At 47.7% G+C, this 24,440-nt stretch overlaps 1 protein-coding gene across 1 annotated transcript; it reads left to right on the top strand.

The window, feature by feature from the left end:
* Positions 1-3,036: 3,036 nt before the first annotated feature.
* LOC117650868 lies at positions 3,037-4,387 on the top strand. The gene is made up of 2 exons (XM_034394482.1): positions 3,037-3,217; positions 4,081-4,387. Exons 1-2 carry the CDS (start codon positions 3,170-3,172, stop codon positions 4,354-4,356), a joined length of 324 nt encoding a protein of 107 aa, XP_034250373.1. The 5' UTR covers positions 3,037-3,169; the 3' UTR covers positions 4,357-4,387.
* The last annotated feature ends 20,053 nt before the right edge of the window (positions 4,388-24,440 follow it).

Genomic DNA, 24,440 nt, shown 5'->3' with positions numbered 1-24,440 from the left:
CCTATAAACGCTGCCACGCACAGCCAACTTAGCTGCAATGGCTGTAGGCTGCGCGTCGCAGCGTGTTGGCTGCTGGCGCCAGCCGGGCCGTGGCTAGACGTTACAGCCATGTAGGCTGCCACGGCTGTAGGCTGCGCGTAGCAGCGTGTTGGCTGCTGGCGCCAGCCGGGCCGCGGCTGGATTTTACAGCCACGCGGGCTGCAATGGCTGTAGGCTGCGCACTGCGCGTCGCAGCGTGCTGGCTGCTAGCGGCAGCCTGGCCGCGGCTGCACTTTACAGCCACGCAGGCTGCAATGGCTGTAGGCTGCGCGTCGCAGCGTGTTGGCTGCCGGATGTAGCCGGGCTACGGCAGGACTAAACAGCCATGTGGGCTGCAGTGGCTGTAGGCTACGGATTGCAGCATGGTGGATGCTGGCGGTATTCAGGCAACGGTCGTATTCCTTGATTAAAGGGCTATAAAAAATAGAAAAAAATAGACCACTGTTAAAAAAAATATGAAAATTCAGACTGATTTCGTCTTACTTGGTGGTCTGAATCGTAAATTCATAAAATGGTACGAATATTAAGACCAACTGTCTGAAAAGTTTGACCTGTTGTCTGAAATTTGAATTTAGACTAGCAAGTCTGAATATTTAGAGCGATGGCTATCAAGTTTTGTACATTGTCGTCCGAAAACTAAATTCATACTTGTGAAATCGAAAAACGAGTGAAAAAACCCCGTCCCCTTTGTACATTTTTCGATTTTCTCAGAACTTTTGTCAATACTACTGTTGGATTTCAAATAATATTTACGTTTAGTGTCGTAAAAGCATAGAGAATGTTTCAGAGCTCCGAAATGGACACTTATTGCTCTATCCGCTAGGTGGCGCTAGTGTCGCATGGATGATCTCTTGGAGCTAGAATTGCCACTTGAAGGCGAAATTGCGAATATTTTGTTACAAACTTATTCCAAGTGATTGTCTGAAAGGGCATGAGCGCACCAAAGCAAGATTCAGGTTAATAAGTGCAGTATAAGCTAAATAACAAAGAATACAATTTCACTCTCGCGCATGGCCACGGGTCGGCGCGTGGTTGGGCTAAGGCCGCTCTCCCTCGCATTTCAGCAGTCACCTCTAGCCTCTTCACTTCCTTTGCAAGTAGGAGTCTACTGCCGTGTACCTAATTTTTGAGTCAAGACGATCCGCTGAGCGTCTACGATAAACCGATGGCAAAAGTTCGCCGATTTGTGTTCTACTCTACAGAGTGGCATTTTTTAGTGCGACTGTTCAATGTCTTCGTACAACTTAGTCTGATAAAATAGACCGACTGGTATCATTTTTCATACAACATGTTGATCTGAAAATTCAGACTAACGTCGTCTGAAACTTTCAGACCGCGAAGTATGAAAGTTTTGGTATGAAAATTCAGACTGAATGTAAGTAAATCGACTTCTTACAAAAAATTATGAATTTTCAGTAAATTTTTTTAACAGTGACTGGATGCGTGGTATGCTGATATTTGAGTTGAATACGTTAACATACATAAGCCATGCAAGTTTCGTAAAAATCGGGAAACTTTTTTTTGTTATCTTTGATATCTCGGGAACGGTAAGTCCTACATGAAACTACTTGGCAGATTTGGATCCGGAACGGTGTTCGGACCCTAGAAAATCTTCAAAGGGCTCAACAGAACTTCAAAGGGCGTAACAGGGACCCTCAAAGGTCCTGATGGGGACCTTCATGAACTAAGGAGTGAAGCCTAGTAGCGATATGGATGCTGCCGATGGCATCCACGAGGCTGCAGGATGCGGCCGAGATGTGGCTCTGACCCGCAGCTTCATAGCTGCCGGGGGCAGCGTGGGCCGGGCGAAAGAAGGCTGCCTGGAGCATCCTGAAGGCTGCGGGGTGCAGCCTACAGCAGCGCCTCACAGCCTCCAGGCTTCCGGGGACAGCGTGGCCCGGGCGAAGGAAGGCTGCCTGGGGCATCCTGAAGGCTGCGGGGTGCAGTCTAGAGCAGTGCCTCGCAGCCTCGTGGCTGCTGGGGGCAGCGTGGCTCGCGAAATAAGGCTGTCTGGCGCATCCTGAAGGCTACGGGGTGCAGCCTAGAGCAGCGGGGGCAGCGCTGACTGGGCTCCAAAGGGACACTTCAGTGGCTGGCAGGTGCAGCCAGAGACGCTGCACCGGCTGCGGATGGCTGTATTTTGGCTGACGTATGTCCGAATACAGCCAATGTCTGCAGCCATCCGAGTTCCATCCGCGCGTTGTAAGCAACCTGGAGGGAGCCAGCCTGCAGCCAATCTGCAGCCTATAATTTTCTCTCGGGATCATTCTCTAGTTTTTCGACCGATTTAACGTCGAGTGCCGTTAAAAACGTTAAATAAAGCCTTAAAACGTTTAAAATTGTGAAATTTATGAGTAGAGCAAGGTGTACTCACCCGCACCCATGTACTCATGTGTACACCAGAACGCTGAGTGATTCAACCCTCGTCGTGTCCTCACCAGTACACTCTACCGAGAGTGTGCTTAGCTGAGTACTCTGCAACGAGAACTTAGAACTATATGCAGCTGAGTACACGTTCGTGGGAGTGTATTCATGAGCACTCTCTTCAAGAGAGTGTACTGAGTACACTGTTTAGTTTGTAGAGTATCCACCAAATGGAGGTAACAGTTGACGAAAATATGAAGCTATTTGGATGAGGTCGGGACGTAAATGTAGGAAAATATATCCGCTGGTCAAGCCATTGAAAGGACAAGAATGTGTGCGTTGAGCAGGCTTCGCTTGGTGCCGAGCTTGGTGCTGTGCCACCTCCTTGATCGTGGAATCAACTTCAGGCAGTCCCACAATGTTCACCCTGGAATAGGCCTCTATCGGATAAGTGGTGGGCAACTAAAATTCTTCATGTATTTCATTCATACATGCAGGACGCGAGCAGGTATGTCTCGTTGCCGACGACAAGTTTATTGATTTCGACATCATCTTGGAACTCATAAAACCAGAACGTCGGCACGCATTCTTAGAAACGCCACTGTTATCGAACAGGAAAATCATCAGTGACAAACCAGCCAACATGAAAAAGAAGCGGCCGCTGCACGACGCAGAAGACAGGTTTTTGTCCTTTTAAATTGAGGAGCGACGTGACCCTCAGCACAGTCCCAAGCTCACAGCCGCCAGACCTTCCACCTTGTCAATCATGAACACGTGCATTCTCCTCGTGGTGGCCGTTGCCGCCTGCCTTGTGGTAAGTCCGCTTCGAATTGTGCTCACGCCATGTGGGTGGGGGTCGATTTCATCGAAGGAGGCAAATTTTTGGGGCTGCGAATGAAACGCACACGGTAAAAACGGTTCTTGGTTTTCCCAGGGACCCCCTGGAAATCACGTATGTCTTCCCCATAGGGCTCCTGGGAAAACCAGGTTCCGTTTATACCGCGTTGACGATTTGATTACACTTCAATTGGCCTGTAGATGTGAGCCGGTTGGCTTTTGAAGTCCAAACATGGCCAAATCCGTCCTCTGATCGGTTTATGCTAATTACTCAAATCCAAGATAAGTTTCTCTCCCACTCTTTTGGTCTGGTGATGGCAAGGGCTATTCAGGCCGGTTATTAGTAATCGAAGTTGTTCATTGACGATTTCATCTCTTATGGCTAAGATATTTTTTAACCATTGGTAAGCATGCTCATAAAATGTAAGACCAGGCCATTGCGGGCGTTCAAGTTAGAAGCTTTTCCCTTTTACTCGTGTTGAACAAAGGGTGTTATCATCAGAATGCATGCAGAATATTTTTCTTTAGGACCGTTTGAGCCGACCACACACCGCCCCCTACGTAAAATGCCACGGAGAATCCTGACATGCACTCAGAACTGACCCCAGCCTAGTCCGTCATATTTCAAATGCGGCTAAGTTGAATAGAAATTACTGTTGTGTGACCTTGTTTTTTTTTTCCTGACCCAGAAACTAAACTTGAACGATTTCCTTCAGATTCCATGTACATTACCCAAAGCAATCGGCTCGGCAAGGGGCTGATTTGGATTGTGGCCGCAACGTTGACACTGAAAATACTAAAACCAATGATGAAGCTTATGCCTTCCTTATTCTGCCACAGCCCTCAGCAATGTCCGCCTGCAACTCCAGGCAGCTTGACAACCTGGAAAAGCAGCTGACAATTTGTGGCAGGAATCTTCCGGTCCAGCAATACGGCGGCTCCTGGCAGTGGTCTCGCAGCGTCACAAGCACCATGAAAAAGGAGTCAACTTGCAATTTGAACAACGCCCCAGACCACTTCCAGGCCGCCTTGGAGAACAGCAACATCGGCAAGGCTAGCGTGGACCGCGCTGTGACCTGCATCAAAAACGCCATTCGCTACAGCGTTTGCTGTTGAGAGAATCGGAGACGGTTGCCGAGGAATAAAGTGGGACGTTTGCCGTCTTAAAAAAATGCATTCTCAATCACATAAGGTCTACACATTCGTTGAAGGGAGTAAGGTGGCGTAACAGAACTTCACTCAAGTCCATCTCCTGCGATTGATGCCCAGCACACTGTATACTGAGGCAATACTTTTAGTACCTCTTTTGGCGATACAATTGAGTATCGTCAAAAAACGGCCTTACGGAAAAGTATTGCCTTCAGAACGGCGATACACAAAAGCATTGCCAAAATTTGGCGATACTTTGGAGTACTGCCACGATTTTTGGCAATAAACGTTAAACAAATCAAGGGGACGAGTTCTTAGTTTAATGCCGTGGTTTTGGCGATACCTAAAAGTATCGCCACATTTGGGCGATATTTCTGTATATCGACGTTCTGAAGGCAATAATTTTCCGTAAGGCTGTTTAAGGGGGCACACCAGTGAAAATCTTCAAATTCTTGCCTTCTTTTTTATTTTATCTTATTTTTCTGCTATTCATCCCGAGTCGAATGCCGCAAACCCCAACCCAAAATTCCAATTACTTTGGCTTGTGCACATATTTAAAGTTGCTGAAAAGGTAATTAATTTTGCACATTTTAGACCAATTGTTAACGTTCAGGTATTTCACTTGAAGTTCAATTACAAAACCCTTAAACCACCCAAACGCAGTTGAAAAGAGGAAAATTTAGGCGCAAACTGAACTTAAATACGTCAAAAGGCGCATTTATAATCCGAAAAAACACGTCAAATCTATGTTTCTACTTAAAGGGCTTTTTCTCAAAACACCTTTTTTGTACCTTTGCGCCACTCTCACGGGCGCAAAATTGTGATAATTTAATGCGGTTTGCGGCAAAATGTTCGTTTAACTTGCATCTATGGTCTGAACCTCGGAAATGGCCATCCCACAAATAGGACGTGAGCTGCAGCCATGAAAGCGCAAAAAAAAGGGTTAAAAGATTTGTTTCTATTTTTGCCTTTTGAAAAAACAAATTCAAAATCATTCTTTTTGCATGCCCGTGGTTCAGAACATGTGTCCTGTTGAGAAATTTTCAAATCCCGTGCTCGAGGCTCAATCGAGAGAGGCGGAATCGTGGCAGGAGTGAGACGAGGTCGCAGAAAAATGAAGTGCACTGGCGCTCCGTCTTGCCATCGCCACCCCGCCCTCCCATACTGATTTTTCTTTTCTTTTATACAATTTTGAGCCAAGAATAAAATATCAATCGAATACATAGGTTACTTTTCTCAGAATGATCGTTTTTCGGAACCTCTGCATTTTCACTGGTGTGCCCCCTTAATGGCGATACTCAATCGTATCGCCAAATAATGTACTGAACACGGTGAAACCGATGTCTGGAAATTTCCAGATATTTTTTGCCATTTCCAGACATTGTCTGGAAATGTCTACTTTTTCCAGATAATATCTGGAAATGGTCAAATCCCAGATATATATCTGAAAAAAAACGGCATTTCCAGATAATGTCTGGAAACAAAGGCCTTGACGCCGAGGTCCACGGATTTGCGACCTGGGAGTCCCCGATGGTGTCCTCGAGGTCCCCAGGACACGAGGAGTCCAACGCCGAGGTCGCCGACGCTCTAGGACAAGCGGTTCCGGAGATACGAGGACGTACCACAAGGAGTCCGTCAAAGCAACTTTTTAGTTGGAGGCCAAAATCATCATCGGCCTGTGGCTGCGTTCCACTTGGGTGTCCGGGACTTTTGACTTCAGCATCGTGTTAAGGTAGTGCTAGACTACCAGGAACCCGTCAGGGGTCGCCGTCGGACCAACGGTGCGCCCAGGATGCCGACGAACGTGAGGCACGCCGGAGCGCCGTGGCGTGCCGGGTGCCTAAACGATCGTCGCCACCGCCGCTGCCGCCGGGTCCTCCGCACCAACCGCGAGGTTGGACGACGGAGGCCGACGCCGTTGGCACCGACGCCGCCGACGTGTACGTCGACGCCACCACATTGGCCTCTGGCATTGGCGGCCGTTCGAGCACACGGCGTCGGCCGTCGCCGTCAGGGCGCTCCGCGTCGGTGCCGACGGCGTCGTCTCTGGCCGTCCAAGTTCACGGTGGCGACGCAGGACACGCCGGCGGCTTCAGCCGTCAGGGCACGCGGCAGCGTCGTCGGCCCTGGCCGTGGTGGCGTTGACGGACACGTCGGTGGCGTCGGCCCCCGTCGTCCAAGCTGTTGGTCGCGACGTAGGACACGGCGGCGGCGGGGGCGACGCGATCGTTCAGGCACCTTGCCCGCCACGTTCGTCGGCACCCTCGGCGCACCGGTAGTCCGACGGCGACCCCTGACTGGTAGCCCAGGTGCACCCTAACCGAGGGGTTAGCCACTCGGTACTAGGGCGTACACACGATTCCGGATTCCCGCGATTCCTGAACAAATCTTGCATAAAAGGAGAGGTTTTCGAAGATTTTTCTTAGCTTTTGAGTGTTCAGTGTCTCTTACATATCCCTCTCCATTGAAACTTTTAAGATTTTCGATAAAATTTTGAGCAAGTTACGAACGATTCCCGGACTGAGTGTACACACGATTCCCGGAGTGGGTAACCCCTCGACCCTAACGCAGTGTTTAAGTCAAAAGTCCCGGACACCCAAGTGGAACGCAGCCAGAGGCCGAAGCGGCCGTTGGAGCACACTAACGGCCGACTAAGCACGTGGTGGCGTCGACGTACACGTCGGCGGCTTCGGTGCCAACGGCGTCGGCCTCCGTCGTCCAAGTTCGCGGTTGGTGCGGAGGACCCGGCGGCCGCGGCGGTGGCGACGATCGTTTAGGCACCCGGCACGCCACGGCGCTCCGGCGTGCCTCACGTTCGTCGGCATCCTGGGCGCACCGTTGGTCCGACGGCGACCCCTGACGGGTTCCTGGTAGTCTAGCACTACCTTAACACGATGCTGAAGTCAAAAGTCCCGGACACCCAAGTGGAACGCAGCCACAGGCCGATGATGATTTTGGCCTCCAACTAAAAAGTTGCTTTGATGGACTCCTTGTGGTACGTCCTCGTATCTCCGGAACCTCTTGTCCTAGAGCGTCGGTGACCTCGGCGTAGGACTCCCCGTGTCCTTGGGACCTCGAGGACACCATCGGGGACCACCTGGGTGGTGGCGACAACGGTGTTGAACCGTGTGGCGGCACTGCAGCCACGTTCGTCGGCATCCTGGGCGCACCGGTGGTCCGACGGCGACCTCTGACGGGTTCCTGGTAGTCTAGCACTACCTTAACACGATCCTGAAGTCGAAAGTCCCGGACACCCAAGTGGAACGCAGCCAGAGGCCGATGATGATTTTGGCCTCCAACTAAAAAGTTGCTTTGACGGACTCCTTGTGGTACGTCCTCGTATCTCCGGAACCGCTTGTCCTAGAGCGTCGGCGACCTCGGCGTTGGACTCCTCGTGTCCTGGGGACCTCGAGGACACCATCGGGGACTCCCAGGTCGCAAATCCGTGGACCTCGGCGTCAAGGCCTTTGTTTCCAGACATTATCTGGGAAATTTCCAGATATTATCTGGAAATTTTTTTTTCCAGATATATATCTGGGATTCGACCATTTCCAGATATTATCTGAAAAAATTAGACATTTTCAGACAATATCTGGAAAAAACGGCCATTTCCAGACAATGTCTGGAAATGGCAAAAAATATCTGGAAATTTCCAGACATTGGTTTCACCGTGAAGTATCGCCTTTGCAATGGTCAGTTCTCACAAGTGTAACAATGAACCTTATTCACATGCAATGACGTTTTATTACATTAGAAGGGCAGAGCGTTGATACGAGCTGGTGAACCTCATCCTAGAGTTTTTCATGCGTGAATATTGCTGGAGGAGGGACAAGGAGTCCTGGATGTTCTTCTGGAAGCCGCAGCTCTGCCCACAAGTTGATGGATGGAATGGACACAACTGATTGCTTGTGGGCAGGGCCTTACCAACACGAAACTTACAGTTCACTTGGCTGTAAGCAGGAGACATCAGCGATGCTGGCCTTCAAGGGCGTCGTCCCAGTCTAGTGGCTTGGTGTTGGGCTCCTCGAGCAGCGCATCTTCCTCGAGCAGGTTAGAGCACGTTTATTTAAGGGGGGACATCACTCCAAAATGATCAAAAATTGCAACTTTTTTTTAATAGTTTATATTATAGACCATTCCTTTCTGCGTCGAATGGTGAAAACCGCATTCCGGAATTCAAAAAATTGCAGTTTTAGGAGGATGTGGGCCGCAAACGTGCATAGGGGAAAAGACCAGTTTCCCCAACTTTGATCGCGTTTTTCTCGGAACATGAAATTGCAAACGGTTGCAGACCTCTAGGGCGCAGTTTTTGAGCTACAGCGGGGAGATTTAGCATGGAAGCTCCTACGACATGATGCTATGGTGGGTAGCAAAATAATTTGCATTGGTCTATTTTTATTATTTTTTTAACGTTTAAAATTGAACAATTTTGACCAAAAAAATTGCACAATATTTTTTGGTATGTAACAAACACAACTTAAAATGATTTTTTAAATGTGATTGAGGTACCTACCATAGCCAGACATCTCAGGAAGGCTGTCACCAAATTTCAATTTTCTAGGTCAAACCGTTTGGCGTCCAGCGCTGCAACCGTGCGAAATGGTCTAACCTAACACTCAAAAATGTGTTTTCAACGAAAGCGCTGTACTGCCCTGGCGGATTGACTAAGTGTTGTTTTATGCTTTATCTGTTAAAATATGAACAATTTTCCTCTTTCCGTTTGGTTTTTATGACGTTTTTACAAAAGCACTGTTTTTGGAGTGATGTCCCCCCTTAAGGGGGGAGACTCGTCTTTAACACAAAAATTTTAACAAATTTCAGGCTTAAATAAAAAATGTTTCCAATAGATTTGAAGGTTAGTGGGGTTTTCCAATAAAAAGCTGGTTCTTTAATCTTGATTTTGAAAAAAATAGTTTGTCTCTTTGTCTCTAGAATCTGTGATCTTTCTACTAAACAACTAAAATTGCGCCAAAAATTCACTGCGCGCATGATTTTTAGAGAATGCGGCATCATGTCATAAATGTCTTTGTTGCTCCCTCAAGAAGACTCCTGGCACTCTAGATTGAACTAGAATGATTGGAATACCTGGTTCCTAAGTGCCTGAAATTTACATTTTTAAGTGTATAAAAAAAGCCTTTAAATTTAGACATTTCAATGATTTTTATCGGGCACTTCTACTGGTCCGATTGAAGATATCCTAGTTCAGAGTGACGGCCTTATAGAGGCAAAACATAGGAAAAATTATTGAGTCGAAACAATCAACGGTCTGGCTCAAATCGTGCGCGCAGGACCCAAAATATTGCAATTGAGTAAAATGGCTTCAAAGTTCGAACGGTCTAACCTATCCTGTGGAAAAATAATTACAAAGTGTCACCCTATGGCCAAACGGTTTTGAAATTCAAAACCAGCCAGCCACCAATTTCAAGGGTTTGACACAAAGAATTCAAAAAAATCAAAAACGCAAATCTGATTTTTTGACGTAGAATGACGAGTCTTCCCCCTTAAGAAAAGCAGGACCTTACAACGACCCCCTTGGATTTCGCTGATTTTTTGGTGGTTAGTAGTCCCCCATGGTGGGAGTTCATGGCCAAAATTTCAGACCTCAAAAAAATTTTATCTGGGAGATATTGGGATTTTAAGTTATTTTGGGTATTTTTACACTAATTTTGGGTATTTCTTATATCTCAGGGACTTTTTGTCCGATTTGTTTCAGATTCGGGTTCTAGCTTCCAAATTAAACGGGTAACACGATCGTGCCGTCAGATTTGACCTAAAATAATTTTTTCATGGGGAAAACTCACTTTTTTCAAAAAATTACATAAAAAGTGCCAAATCTTGGGATTTTGCAGTTAAAAGTGCCCGATCTTTGTAAAACTGGTATTATCTTACGCAGAAAGGTCCGCTCAATCCAAAAATCACAACCTCAGATTTTTCCGACGAACCGTTCCGGAGATATTCTACTTCAAAGTCAGGCAATTTTTTTTTCGGCCTAAAAGTTGTGCGATTTTGCTGGGCTTTTCATTCTGAGGCATTGGGCGATGAGTTCCAGTGACGCTGGCCTTGTGCGCCGGCTGGTGTTCCCTTGCGTGCCCTTTTAGCGCCTGCCAGGTAGGCCAAGCCGTACCGCAACACTTGCGTGTCCGTATGGTGGCCTATCTCGCCCCTGACGCAAGCCGCTACCGCCACAAAGGCACTCCGCGCCCCGTGCGTTGCTGGCCCAGCCGCTTTCCACTGTGGCAAAAAGCTACGGAAAATTCTGTTAACAGCTTGTGGTAATTCTCCGTAGCCCCCTTGTCAATATTCTTCGTAGGCTCTTACAGAGCAGCTCCAGACAAAAAAAAACACTTGGCCGGGGACCCCCTCAGATCTGGCCCCCTACCGGTTTTTTTGGTTCAACTAGTGAATACGAATTGCCGAAACACAAATTGGGCCGGATCCAACACCGATTGGCTTTTTGGCACAGGTCAAAAACCCCCAGAAATGGCTGTTTTTGAGGGTTTGGGGCTTTTTGGGATCTCGGAACGTGTCGGCTAAAAAATCTACCAATATGGTTTTTCCGAAAGAAAAAAGTGCGCTCTTTCGAATGCCGGGTCGCGCGAGGCTCTACGACGTCGGGTTTAGACGCTACGGGCTCTTAAAGTTGCTCAATTTCACTATTTTCACTAAAAATGACTAAAACAGATTTCTTTCTCTCCGGAAGTCGATTGTGACTCTTCCTATTGGCAATCTTCACCATGCAAGGTATTTTTATACCTCAGAGACATGGTTTGGGCAATGAAGTTACGTTTTTCTACCGTGGGGAAAGCCCACACACTACATAGCGTACATAGCGCCTAGTGGGTAGGCAGCCCCTTACTCAGGCCAGTCGGGCGGGCCTGCCGCGTCAGGGAAGGCAGAGGTGGGATCGGGGTGGGCTCTATTGAGCAAGAATATTTAAGAGGTGACCGGGTTGGATTTCACCTCTCCGATTTGGCTCATTTTTGGTGGGTGTTTTAGCACCCTAGAAAGATTCTAAAAGCCTGAGTAGCAGGTCCGGCAAAAATTTATTGACCAATCTGCAGCTGTTTTTCTAAATTTGAGTTTTTTTAACTTGAATTTGGGTATTTTCTTCTTTTTCTACAGTATTTGCTCAAGGAAGCTGAGTTTAGGTTTTTCAGACGTAAAATGAGCCAAGGAATTCGAATCTGCGTCCGGAATTGAGCTAGGACTCATACTTCAGGAGATATTGGCAAAAAAAACTGCCAGAAGTTGCCAAAAAAGTCCCAAATCCTGGGGAAACGGTCAAAAATTCCCGTGAGAGGCTTTCCCAGTGGTCTAAACTTCAGCGAATGAGCCAAGGAATCCAATGAGCACAACTTCATATTTTTCCGACGAACTGTTTAGAAATGGCACACTTTCAAAGTTGAGCATTTTCTTCCCCTTCCAATTTTTTAAGCTTTTTGACCCTGTAGGATTATATTTTCTTCTAACATCCCATCGGTAATGTCCCCTGCCATCCAGGGTCACGTGGTACGAACACCGCGACGCTAAAAAGTAGGAATCGAATGCGCAGCACTCAGCGCCTAGGCCTGGGCGATTAATCGATTAATCGAAAATAATCGCGATTATTTTGTTAATCGTGCGATTATTTTAAACCCCCGATTAGTGGTTAAGTAATCGAAGTATTGACCGATTGATGATCGATTATCGATTAATCGTCTCTTTATCAGATATTCTATCCATCACCTGTGCCATTCGAGAACTTTTCACGCTACATCCAAAAAAGACGTTTAAAATTTCCGAACTGTTCCAGTTAACTTGTTTAACAGGATTTCTCAAAATTTATTGGAGACTTAAACGCATAGAAAAGAACCATGCCCCTGCTCAATATATTGTGTCAATATATTTAACAACATAAAATCATGTTGAGAAATATAGCCGCCTTTCAACATCGAGTGCCAAGATTTTAAGAAAAGTTACTTGAAAAGTCTGCCCTCCTAACCCTACCCCATCCCACGACGGGCACCGTGTCAGATATTGAAACATACATTTCGCGAAGATAATATTGTATGGGGAAATATATGCATTATATATTAACGGGCACGAAGATATACCCCCATATATAAACTACGTATTGCGTAAGATAATTTGCAATATATTGAGCAAGATACAATTACATTGGCAATGCATGAAACAAATATGGATTCATATATTCACTACAAATCCAAAGGTCAGACTTCTCGCCACTCCAGAGGCAAGACATTAGTCTCGCCAAGTTTTGGTCAGACGGTCAGACCTGAAAGTCTCGCCAAAATTTGGTCCGACAAAAAAGTCTCGCCACAAAACGGTCAGACACAAAAGTATCACCACAAAATGGCTAGACTTTTGTGTCTGACCACGGCCTTTAGGCCGTAACCGTCCGGCGCATTACGGCCTTTAGGTGGCGGTCAGACACAAAAGTCTCACAGAGACTTCTGTGTCTGACCGTTTTGTGGCGAGACTTTCAGGTCTGACCAAAACTTGGCGAGACTTCAATGTCTCGCCATATTTTGGCGCAAAGTCTTTCCATCCAATTTGCAGTGTTTTCCATATATTTTCCTTTTTGCAAGGGGTGGGGGAGGGGGTGGGGTACCTCACTCCCTCACAACGCCCACGAACCCTCCGTCCCTCTCCTCCTCGCCTCTCTCCGACTTGCCTGAGCAAGGGGCTGCCTACCCACTATTACCATTACCATTAAGGGCTATACCACATATAATCGTATGCCATTTCGGGCCCGACACATACGCTACGTAGTGTGTGGGCTTTCCCCACGGTAGAAAAACGTAACCTCATTGCCCAAAATATGTCTCTGAGGCGCTCGGGCTGCCAGGCACGCCAGGCCCGCTTCGCCTGCACCGGCGGCCATTGAAATTTACCGAAGTGCTACCCCCACTCCCCCCCATGGGTTTGAGAAGCCCGCATGGGCTCGCTGAATCAAGCCCAATAGAGCCCACCCCGATCCCACCTCTGCCTTCCCTGACGCGGCAGGCCCGCCCGACTTGCCTGAGCAAGGGGCTGCCTACCCACTAGGCGCTATGTACGCTATGTAGTGTGTGGGCTTTCCCCACGGTAGAAAAACGTAACTTCATTGCCCAAACCATGTCTCTGAGGTATAAAAATACCTTGCATGGTGAAGATTGCCAATAGGAAGAGTCACAATCGACTTCCGGAGAGAAAGAAATCTGTTTTAGTCATTTTTAGTGAAAATAGTGAAATTGAGCAACTTTAAGAGCCCGTAGCGTCTAAACCCGACGTCGTAGAGCCTCGCGCGACCCGGCATTCGAAAGAGCGCACTTTTTTCTTTCGGAAAAACCATACTGGTAGATTTTTTAGCCGACACGTTCCGAGATCCCAAAAAGCCCCAAACCCTCAAAAACAGCCATTTCTGGGGGTTTTTGACCCGTGCCAAAAAGCCAATCGGTGTTGGATCCGGCCCAATTTGTGTTTCGGCAATTCGTATTCACTAGTTGAACCAAAAAAACCGGGAGGGAGCCAGATCTGAGAGGGTCCCCGGCCAAGTGTTTTTTTTTTGTCTGGAGCTGCTCACAGTATTTTCCGTAGGACCGTACAGTATTTTTCGTAGGACCTTACGGTGTTCTCCGTTCTTCCAGGTCCTACGGAGAAGACTGTGCGGTCGCACGGAGAATACTGTAAGAGCCTACGGAGAATATTGAGAAGAGGGCTATACTGAGATTCCAAACGCTATGAGTATAGCACGTATGGTGCAATGCGCTGTGATATCGCACCATACGTGCAATGCCACAGCCATATTGCACCTTTGGTGCAATGCTTCCCGAAAAGGCCCTATGAAAATGCATGGGAAATGAAAGGCATTGCACTTCATGTGCTATGCTTTTGCATTGCACCAATTGACGCTATACTCATAGCGTTTGGATTCTCAGTGTACCAGTCCTTGGGGTTGGGGGCCTATGCTCCCCCGAAGGGGGTCGCATAGACCTCCGCCCCGGAGCAGCCCCTTAAGCACTACCGAGTCCGGTGCCCTCCTGCTTCGTCCCATAGGTCTTGGGAACCAGAAGGGTTGCTCCTTTGTCTTCTTTCTTGCTGTGCCCTTGCGGCCTGTTTTGGTTGCTGGCTTCGCCCTTTCCCCCCTCTCTTCGCGCGACCCGGGGTACGGCTTAGCCTACCTGGAAGGCGCTAAAAGGGCACGCTAGGGAACACCAGCCGGCGCACAAGGCCAGCGTCACTGGAACTCACCGCCCAATGCCTCAGAATGAAAAGCCCAGCAAAATCGCACAACTTATAGGCCGAAAAAAAATAATTGCCTGACTTTGAAGTGGAATATCTCCGGAACGGTTCGTCGGAAAAATCTGGGGTTGTGATTTTTAGATTCAGCGGACCTTTCTGCGTGAGATAAGATGAGTTTTAAAAAGATCGGGCACTTTTAACTGCAAAATCCCAAGATTTGGGACTTTTTATGTAATTTTTTTAAAAAAAAGTGAGTTTTCCCCATGAAAAAATTATTTTAGGTCAAATCTGACGGCACGATCGTGTTCCCTGTTCAATTTCGAAGCTAGAACCCGAATCTGAAACAAATCGGACAAAAAGTCCCTGAGATATACGAAATACCCAAAATTAGTGTAAAAATACCCAAAATAACTTAAAATCCCAATAACTCCCAGATAAATTTTTTTTGAAGACTGAAATTTTGGCCATGAACTCCCACCATGGGGGACTACTAACCACCAAAAAATCAGCGAAATCCAAATGGGTCGTTGTAAGGTCCTGCTTTTCTTAAATAAACGTGCTCTTATCCTCTTCAGCAGAGGAACGAGGTAGAGGCGTCTTGCATAGGCAACTCGTCTTCTTGGTTGAACAACGCGTCGAAAATGCAGACGACCTGCTCCTCGACGTCCATCGCCTCTGTAGATGTCACGAAAATGTGCCCGTTTGTGCGGTCTTGGGCGTTCTCCTCAGCATCCTCGATTCTCTTCAGCAGGTCCCCAAAAAGGGGACAAAATTCATTTTTCAAGTGTGAGGTACAGAGATGACTAGCGCAAGTCGTAGAAAAGAGTCTAGTCCACAAAATGCCGTTTGAATTATGTCGATACTCGCAACAGGAAGAAGGCTTTGCTTTAAAAATTTAAAGATGTTTTGAATCACATCAATTTTATTGGTCTTTGTCCCCTAAACCCTCCTGTGAAGAGGTGTCCAGCTACGTTGTGGCCGATCGCCCTCAAGTAGGCCAAGACGTCCTCCTCGTAGCGGGCCTGGATTCGGGCGATGCGTGCGTCAGGGGCCATTCAGAGCGGCGTTTCTGCGGTGAGTGGCCGCCCTCGGCGCGGTCTTACTCCGTGTCCACCACGGCCACCTCCTCCCTCCTGCAGGTTGTCCAGGGGCACGAACAACGTGGAGTGGTTCTTGCCGAGGGGGCAACCAAATGGGATGTTTGGGGACACAAGATGTCTTAAGGCCAAAGATTTCATCGGATTTCACAGTATTTTTTACCGATATTGCGCACAAAATTTGCTTGTTTTTAGACTATTTGTGGACAAGATTTCAGATTTCCAGAGATTTCTAGCGCTCAGGGGACACAAGATTTCTAGAGTGGTTGCCCCTTCGGTTCTTGCCCACTGGGTCACCCAGGCGGCGATGCGACGCCTTGACCGAGGCGAGATCCACGCTGGTCACAGCGCCAGGCGGTTCCAAACTTGACCTGCATGTGCTTGGTGCTTTGTTACAGTTGTAACATCTCGGGCGGAGACGCTCGTGCGTCTCGGCCCTCCCCGCTCCCCTCTCGCCTGGCGAGCGGAGCGAGGGAGCGAGCGAGACGACACTCGGTGTGAGGCAGCGGTTCTGTACAGTGAGGTGGTGAGTCGGTCAAATTCAAAGTGCCTAGTTGAATTTTCGTTAATGGTGCTGCAATTGTGAAGTTAATCATCTGTGCCCAGTCTTGGTGTTACCCGGCGTGCCTGTTTTCGAGCCGTTTTGGTGAGCTAGTGGGAGTAAACAACAACTCGAGTGCTTCTCTGACTTTGGCCGTTCCATAACCTGTCGCCTTGTCTATCTTGTAGTGCGTGGTATGAAATTTTGTCATTCACGCCTGGAGTTATGATGAGCGGCTAAGCACGCCGTAGACGCAGGGGACGACTCTCCGGGACAGCAATGTAGCCGTGATGGAGACCGGGCCGCGGTGCGTAAAACGAGTCAAGGCTCGGTGCCGCGGTCCCGGCAGCGACGCGAGCGTGCACAACATCGGCGCGCCGCGGTCGCCCTCGCCACCATGACCGCCAAGTACTGACTCCACCCTCGCCGCCTATGAACCGGTATGAAAGAATCGTAGTCAGGTCTCGTTGCTCTGTTGAGAGGTGCGGAGGGCGGACGGAAGGCAAGCATCGCGGTCGCGTGGCTCGCGCGGCGGGAGGAGTGGGGGGGCCTCGCACAGGCCGCCACGCGGTTGGAGCCGCTCCTGCAATTTTTTTCGGTTTCGGTGGTACCAAATCAGTCCCGATGGCTGATTTTGGTATCATCTGACGCGGGTGGTGACAGTGATTGCGTGTGCTTGTTCGTGTGTCGATCGGTGTCGTTTTGTGGAAGTTACGGGCGTTTTTGTTGTCGCGGCCATGTGCGTCTTTGTGTGCCTCGAGGCAGTGCGTGCGATAAGGCGGCTGCGAGGCGACGCTCACGCGTGTACAGCCAGCGTCCTGCGTGCCTCAAGAGTGAGGTTAGGTCGCGGCCCTCGTTCTGCGCACCCCCAGCCGGCGACTTGCTGCAGCCTCCCTACGGATTCCTCATCAGCCGCCAATGGATCTCCCTGCCTGCATCACCTGCTCCACACCACGGAATTCCAGGTGACTCTGTGTCGTCCCTCGGGCGGGCTGTGCTGGGCTGGGCCAGGGTATTCCCCGTGTTCCTTGTTTAGGTGTAGCGGCCTCTTCTGCGACTCATCAGCATCATCAATTAGCACCCGCATCAATCGCCCAGTGCCTCCGTGTCACCCTTGGCTTTGGTTCGGTTGGGGTTTGGCAGTGCTGTTAAAGTTAATTTAACGATTAACGAAGTTACTTAACGCCGTTAACGTTAATTAACGAATTAACGTTAACTCGTTAAAGTAGTCAGAATGTCTTAACGTTAACGAGTTAAGTTAAGTAGGAATGTTAACTTCTTAACGCCGTTAACGTTTACTTTGTTCATCTGTGTATGCATATTTTGCCGACATTTTGGTCATACAATATGTAGAATTTATGTCTTGGGTGAAAGAAAATGAACAAAACCTCAATTTTTGTGAAAGGTTTTGAAAGTTAGTCATTTTTTGGCATCTTGAGGACTGAAAATCTGTCAAAAATCAAGAAATCACACAACGTCTTCGGTTCATCAAGAAGTAAAACTAACTTTAACTTCGTTAATGCGTTAATTTAACGTTAACTCGTTAACTAATGCTGAAGAGCCTTAACTTTAACGAGTACGTTAATTCGGTTAGGTTAACGGCTTAACTTTAACTCGTTAACAAAAAAAATTAACTTTAACAGCACTGGGGTTTGGTCTGTGTCTGCCTCGGGCTGCACCTCGTTCTCTTGCTCTAGCTCGGCAGTGCTGCGCCACGAGTCAATTTCCTACCATCGACGTCCTCAGCCGTGGATTCTGCTCTGTTCCAGTTTCTGTTTTCCTTCTGTTGCTCCGGTTAATTTACAGTGTTCAGCGTCTGCTCGCGGCCGGCCGGGTGCCGCGCGGCGCGTCGCAGCGATAAGCAGGTCGCTGTCTCAGCGTAGCGTGCTGGCCAGGATGTGGCGGCAGTAATACGACACCACCAAGGCGGCCGCCGGCGGCGGTGCGAGACGCCTCACTTCGTTGTTTTGCCTCCGCAGGTTTTTATCACTCTGCTGCAGTCTCAGACCGCGTTGCCAAGACGGACCGGTGAATTCGGCGAACGGTTGACACCGCTGGCGAGTGGTCCCTTTGCCGTTACCCGCGCGTACCAACACACGCAGCCACCCGGCCGTCTGGCCGTCTGCAACACCTTGGTGGCGGCCTTCTTCTCCACAGGCTTTTCCGCGCGATGCTGTAGACGGAGACTGCAGCGTGACCCAAGATAAATACGGACCCGTCAATACCTACGCCGTGTTCAAGAGCAGGGCCACCGGCACGACCTCCCAGCCCGACCCCTTACGACCGAAGATCGACGCCTGCGATTGGATTTCGTTTTCACGGACGCGCTGATGAGGCGACGGGGCCGCGCACAGGAGGTCCTCTCTACAGGTAGCCAGCAGTGGGACGTCTCTTTTGCCGCCAGATCGCAGGTCCGAGACCAACATGCACAGCACGGCGATTTGATGTAGTCGGTCAGGTGTTTGGTTGGATGAAGCTTTCTATTCTGTCGGTAAGGTCGCAGGATGCTCTCGCTAGGACACAGGTCGCATGAAGAGAGGGGCAGGGCGAAGAACACCTTTCTCAATACATCAAGATTTGGACCAAGAGGACGCCGTTGATCCCCGAGATAAGGGGACGAAGCAGGGGGGCACCGGAACCGGTTGTGCTCGCAGAGGCTGTTCCGGGGTGGAGGCCTGCATAACCCCCTCGGGGGGGATGTACTCCTTCACCCTGACTGGCCATACTGCGAGTGGGGGCTTGTAGTCGCTTGAGGCTCTTCCCCGCCGGGATAAAGTGTCACCTTAGTAAGGACGGCCATGTCTCGTTTTGCAGTGCAGGCGGGCATGTGTCGGGCCCGAAATGGCATACGATCATGTGTGGTCTAGCCCTTAATGGTAATGGTAATGGCTCGCGCGGCGTCCCGCCCGCCCAACAGGCGTGTTTGGCGGGCCTGCCTTGTCGGGTGTTTGTAGGAGCTCTCCCGTGCCCATACTTTAAACCACTATATCTCCTAAACGGTTTGAGATACAACTCTGTGCGTGGTCTCAATCGATTCAGCGCGTCTTTTTCTACAAGATAGCACCACCCACACACACCAAGAAGGCAGATAACGTCAAACTATGCTCAAAACCTCCATTTTTAAAAGAATAAATGGCAAAATTTGCATACTTTGATCCGCTATATCTCCTAAACGGTTTGACATAAAAATCTGCGCGTGGTCTCATTCACTCTAAAAAAAATTGTGGTAGAAATCCTATAAAAGTATCGGACGCATTTAACCTATTCGGTATAGGATTTTTCCCACACAGGACATGGTAATTTTACCATATGTCGATATGGCAAAAATCCTATACATGTTGTTAGGTTTCTACTATATTAGGGTGTGGGAAAAATACTACACCGTGTATGGTAAAAATCCCATACAAATTGTGGGATATTTTCGTTACGTGAGGTGGTGAAACTCCTATTGAAGCATAGGAAAGCTTGTTTAGTGGATCATCATTCGGAAGAACATGGCGGCACATCTCACAGGAAGGCTTTAACAAAAATGAAGTAGTGAGAGTGAGGACTCCAGCAGAAGTAATCTCAAACTCGAAAGACAGTTCAGACCTTTCACGGTTACCCTTAGACGAGGTGGACCGCGTAGCTTGACATGAAAAAGATCTTGCGTGCACCCAACCTAATGGCCGACCGCAGTCGCCAGCGAGTGGCAACATGGAGATGCGTTTTTCTCGACTATAGTGTCATATTTTGTTTAAAACTGAAAGCCAACGGCTAGGGCTGACACTTACTTATGCAACAGATGATATAGTTGTCGAAAATTATTTTCTTTAGTAACATAAATCGGAAATACTTATTGGTGAACGGGCACGGCGCTCCAAGCGCCACCTAGCGGCAGGTTTGTGAAACCTGGCGCCAGGCGGCTGACAGTGGACCATATACCCTAACCCACAGTTCACGTTTTGCAAGGTAACTTAACAAAAGACGATGTCAAAATGCTTTGGAGCGCTACGTTTATTTTCAGTCTCATTATAATATCACGTAAAATTTCGCAAGGATTTAAAACCATGGCTCATTTACATAAATAGTTCTCAGAGTTTCCGCGACTTTCAGAGACTTACCCATTTCAAGTTTTACTGAAGAAGTCGAAATAATCCAAAACCATATGAGATAATGGGGCAGAACAAGATACAAAATAACTTTAAACCAGTGTTAACGAATCGTCTACAGTGCCAATTTCTATACAACGGTTTGACACACATGAGCTTTTGTTTACTTTCCTCTGGGCAGTTTTGCCGCCTTGGTCCTTGTGCAGCCTGTTACCAATATTGAATATCCGTTTTGTTCCCCTCTCTCCCCCAAAGATTTTTCAGAAATGTTTGGGATTCTTACTAATGCGTTGTAGGAAAAGCACTATACAACGGCCTGAAGTAATAGGATTTCTACTAAAAAGTGTGGCAAAAAACCGATCACGAGTACAGGAAATCAAATTCCTATACTCGGTTCGGATTTTTACTACACCGCATTGGCAAAAGAACGAAAAGCATAGGAATTTTCCAAATCATGTATAGGATTGTCATTTCCCATACCGAAGTTGGTACTTTTACCATACGACGGTGTAGTAGAAATGCCATTATTTTTTAGAGTGTTCGATTCATCGCGTCATTTTCTACAAGATAAGATCATCAGAAGTTTTTGTCCACATATTTTTCCCAGAAACCCCAAGGAAAAACTGTTTTTTAGGTGTTTTGAAGGTGTTTTTGGGGGTTTACTCTGCAGGTATTCGTCGGAGGTCAAATCTGAGGTCATATTCTTGTTCCTTGGTCAATTTTACATAAGGTGACCAAATTTTAGCCCTCTACTATGAAAAGTGTAAAATAAGTCCAAAATACCCAAATTTGTGTTTTTCCTCCAAAAGTTAAACTTAAGTTGGCCATATCTCGGTCAATAAATTTTTGCCGGACCTAATATTTTGGCTTTAGACTCTCCTTTAGTTAGTTATTAAGCCTACAAAAAATCAGGCAAATCGGAGAGGGTCACCGGAAGAAGTGGTCCGTCTTAGTTGATTTTGCTCTAGGAAGTATTTTGAGCATACATATAACAAACTAAAATACTTTGTTATACGAAGAAATAGTTCGTAAATTACGAAGTATTTTCTTTGTAAGCTTACGTATGCTCAAAATACTTTGTTATACAAACTATTTTTCTTTGTAAGGCTGAAAATAGTTTGTAAGGTTTTCTCAGTGCGTCCTTGACTGTCCTGTTTTTCTGAGTACTAGTTCTAGTTTTATTGTATTTATATTGAGTGTTGATTAGTATAATATTCATTTGGATTCCACACGGCTGGCTTTTGTTAAATGTTCCTTAGTTAATAAATCGACACCTGTAAGGAAAAGGCACGCAGTAGCGGCCGCGCGATCCAAAAGGCGCTCAGTTGCGGCCCTGCGATCTGAAAGGCACGCAGTTTGCCGCGCGCGATCCAAAAGGCACTCAGTTTGCTCCGCGCGATCCAAAAGACACGCAGTTTGCCGACTGCGTGTCTTTTGGATCGCGCGGGGCAAACTGAGTGCCTTTAGGATCGCGCGCGGCAAACTGCGTGCCTTTCAGATCGCAGGGCCGCAACTGAGCGCCTTTAGGATCGCGCGGCCGCTACTGCGTGCCTTTTCCTTACAGGTGTCGAAATGTTTGTTTACATTAATCTTGTGATATCTCATTTTGGTGGGGCTTCGCTCCTGGCGCCCTTTTTAATACCTGAAAATAAATAAAAGCCAATTGAGAATGTGTAGATCCTACGCCCTCTGCCGCACTACGTACCGTCCAGCCGGTTTACCAGGAATAGGTGTTAGCAAAGTTACAGCTTAAATGTGACCAGTGTGCACGGCCTTGTTCGCCCCCGCTGGGCGGTGTAGTGGACTTTTTCGGGCATTTCTGCCCCCGCGCCCGCTCACGCCCCCCACGCTGACTCCCTTTGTTGTCTAGACTCGGCCCGTACCGGGGACGAGTTGGGGGATCAGAGTTCCGAAATCACCCGGGAACGAGATAACGCTCATAGGTCTTGCCGAGAAGCATAAAGTAAGCCTAGCCTTGGCGTTGGACTCTCAAGAGACGATTCACTGGATTTGACAATAATTGGTCTCCGTAAACTGGTTCATATCAGCCTACTGTAAACTATGATAACATATTCGCATCAATATTGTGTTATTCACTGGTTTCCAATGAAAGCATGCACTCTTAAAACCTTACGAAGTATTTTGAGCATACATATAACAAACTAAAATACTTTGTTATACGAAGAAATAGTTCGTAAATTGCGAAGTATTTTCTTTGTAAGCTTACGTATGCTCAAAATACTTTGTTATACAAACTACTTTTCTTTGTAAGGCTGAAAATAGTTTGTAAGGTTTTCTCAGTGTGACAAAATGTTTCCCATATATTGCTGATAAAATTCTTATTTCATTAGTTTAGGAAATAGAGATATCGAATAGTGACCCACGCAAACGAGTAGTCAATTCAGCGATTCAATGCTGGCAAATAAATGTTATTCCACTCGTGGGTTTGCATTGGCGTGCCATCAGAGAGTTGGCGACGACAGCGGGTGTTGCCTGAAGACAAAGAGAGGAACAATCTTCAGAAATTGAGTCTTGAGTACACTAAACCTAAACTGTCTACTTCGAACACACTAAAAAATGCATGCTAGCAAGTACACACAAACGCGTGCTTGGCGTCGTAGTGGTTTGAACGATTCTCGTTGTACTGTATACAGTTCCTCTGGTACTTTCATTGCACAGTTTTTGTTGTACTATTCACACTTTTTCATGCAGTGCATGTCTCAGTAAAGTCAGCGCAAGCATAATATGAAGCAATAAGAATTGTTGGCTGAGCGATAGCGAAGCCTGTTACTCTAGTGGGGTTGAAAAGTTTTTCATGCCTGTCTGTCTGTGTGTGTGTCTGTGTGCACTACTCCTGAACGGCTCGGCCGATCTCGGTGAGATTTTGCACACTTTTTAGGTATGTCCTTGGCTCGGCACACTACCCAAGCTCATCTGGTTCAGTTTTCATTGCCGAAAAACACCTAAAAACGGCCAAAAATCGAGTTGTCTGCAGGCAGATGCCTTCTGTCGTGAGGAAAGGGGGGTCTGGGAGGCAGGGCCCCCAGCCTTGCCGAGTTTAAAAGTTTCAAGGGTCAAGATCGTGTGATCTGAGGGGCGTCTGGAGGGTGGAGCCCCCCAGCATGCAACAAGCTGAAAGAAACCGACGATGGACAAGCCATTGCCTACCGAAGGCAGGCTAGCGCCGCAGGCCAAGGTAGGTGTAAACGCCAGGCGTGGATTGTCGAAACTGGTGCAGCATCGCGAAGCCTGTTCCGACAAGACATGGTCTGGCGTACACCTACCTTGTTAGGTAGGAAGAAGAAGAAATGCGAAGAAAAGTACCTTTTGTATTATGCTTGCGCTGCTGCTTTCGCAACTTACCGCCAAAAGCGCGAGCGTCGCGAAAAGAATTGCGAAAAGTTTCATGATGCCTCTACTAGTGGTGCCTAACGACCCTCAGGGGCAATATATGCCCCGGGAAAAACAACCAGAGCACGCGCTGGGCCAATTTTATTAGTCATGAGACACCACCTCGTTAAAACCACCTGCTTTCCTGCGTAACCAAGAACCGGCATCGGTCATTTTACCGGAAACTGTATTCCAAGTGTTGAGTATTCCTGAAACTATCACATAGTTTTGACCAGACTTAAGTTATTGGCTGAGCGGTAGCGAAGCCCTTTACTCCAGTGGGGTTAAAAAACTTTTTCTGTGTGTGTGTGCGTCTGTGTGCAGTGCACTACTCCTCCTGAACGGTTTAGTCGATCTGGCTGAGATTTTGCAGGGTCATTAGGTATGTCCTTGCCTCGCCACACACCAAAATTTAGCTTTCTACCTCAATCCATTCGGTCATATTAGCCAATAAACACTGAAAAACGGCAGAAAAAAGACAATTTATTTAGTACCTTTAACTTTTAGACAAGTTCCATATCGTTTTCTATGTTTCAGAGGGTGCTGATGACGAAACTAGAACCCATTCGGACCCCCGACCTAAAATTAAGTCCCATTAGTGAAAATTTTGATCACCAAATTCAATTTTTTTGTGAGGATTACGCTTTATCCTACGGTTTGGCTAGGAAAGCAGCCTGCCGAAGGCAGGCTAGCGCCGCTGGCCAAGGT

The sequence above is a fragment of the Thrips palmi genome, unplaced genomic scaffold (assembly GCF_012932325.1).
Source record: "Thrips palmi isolate BJ-2018 unplaced genomic scaffold, TpBJ-2018v1 HiC_scaffold_5, whole genome shotgun sequence".
Classification (NCBI taxonomy): domain Eukaryota; kingdom Metazoa; phylum Arthropoda; class Insecta; order Thysanoptera; family Thripidae; genus Thrips; species Thrips palmi.
The sequence above is the reverse complement of the archived record's forward strand: the minus strand, read 5'-3'. Positions and strand labels throughout refer to the sequence as shown.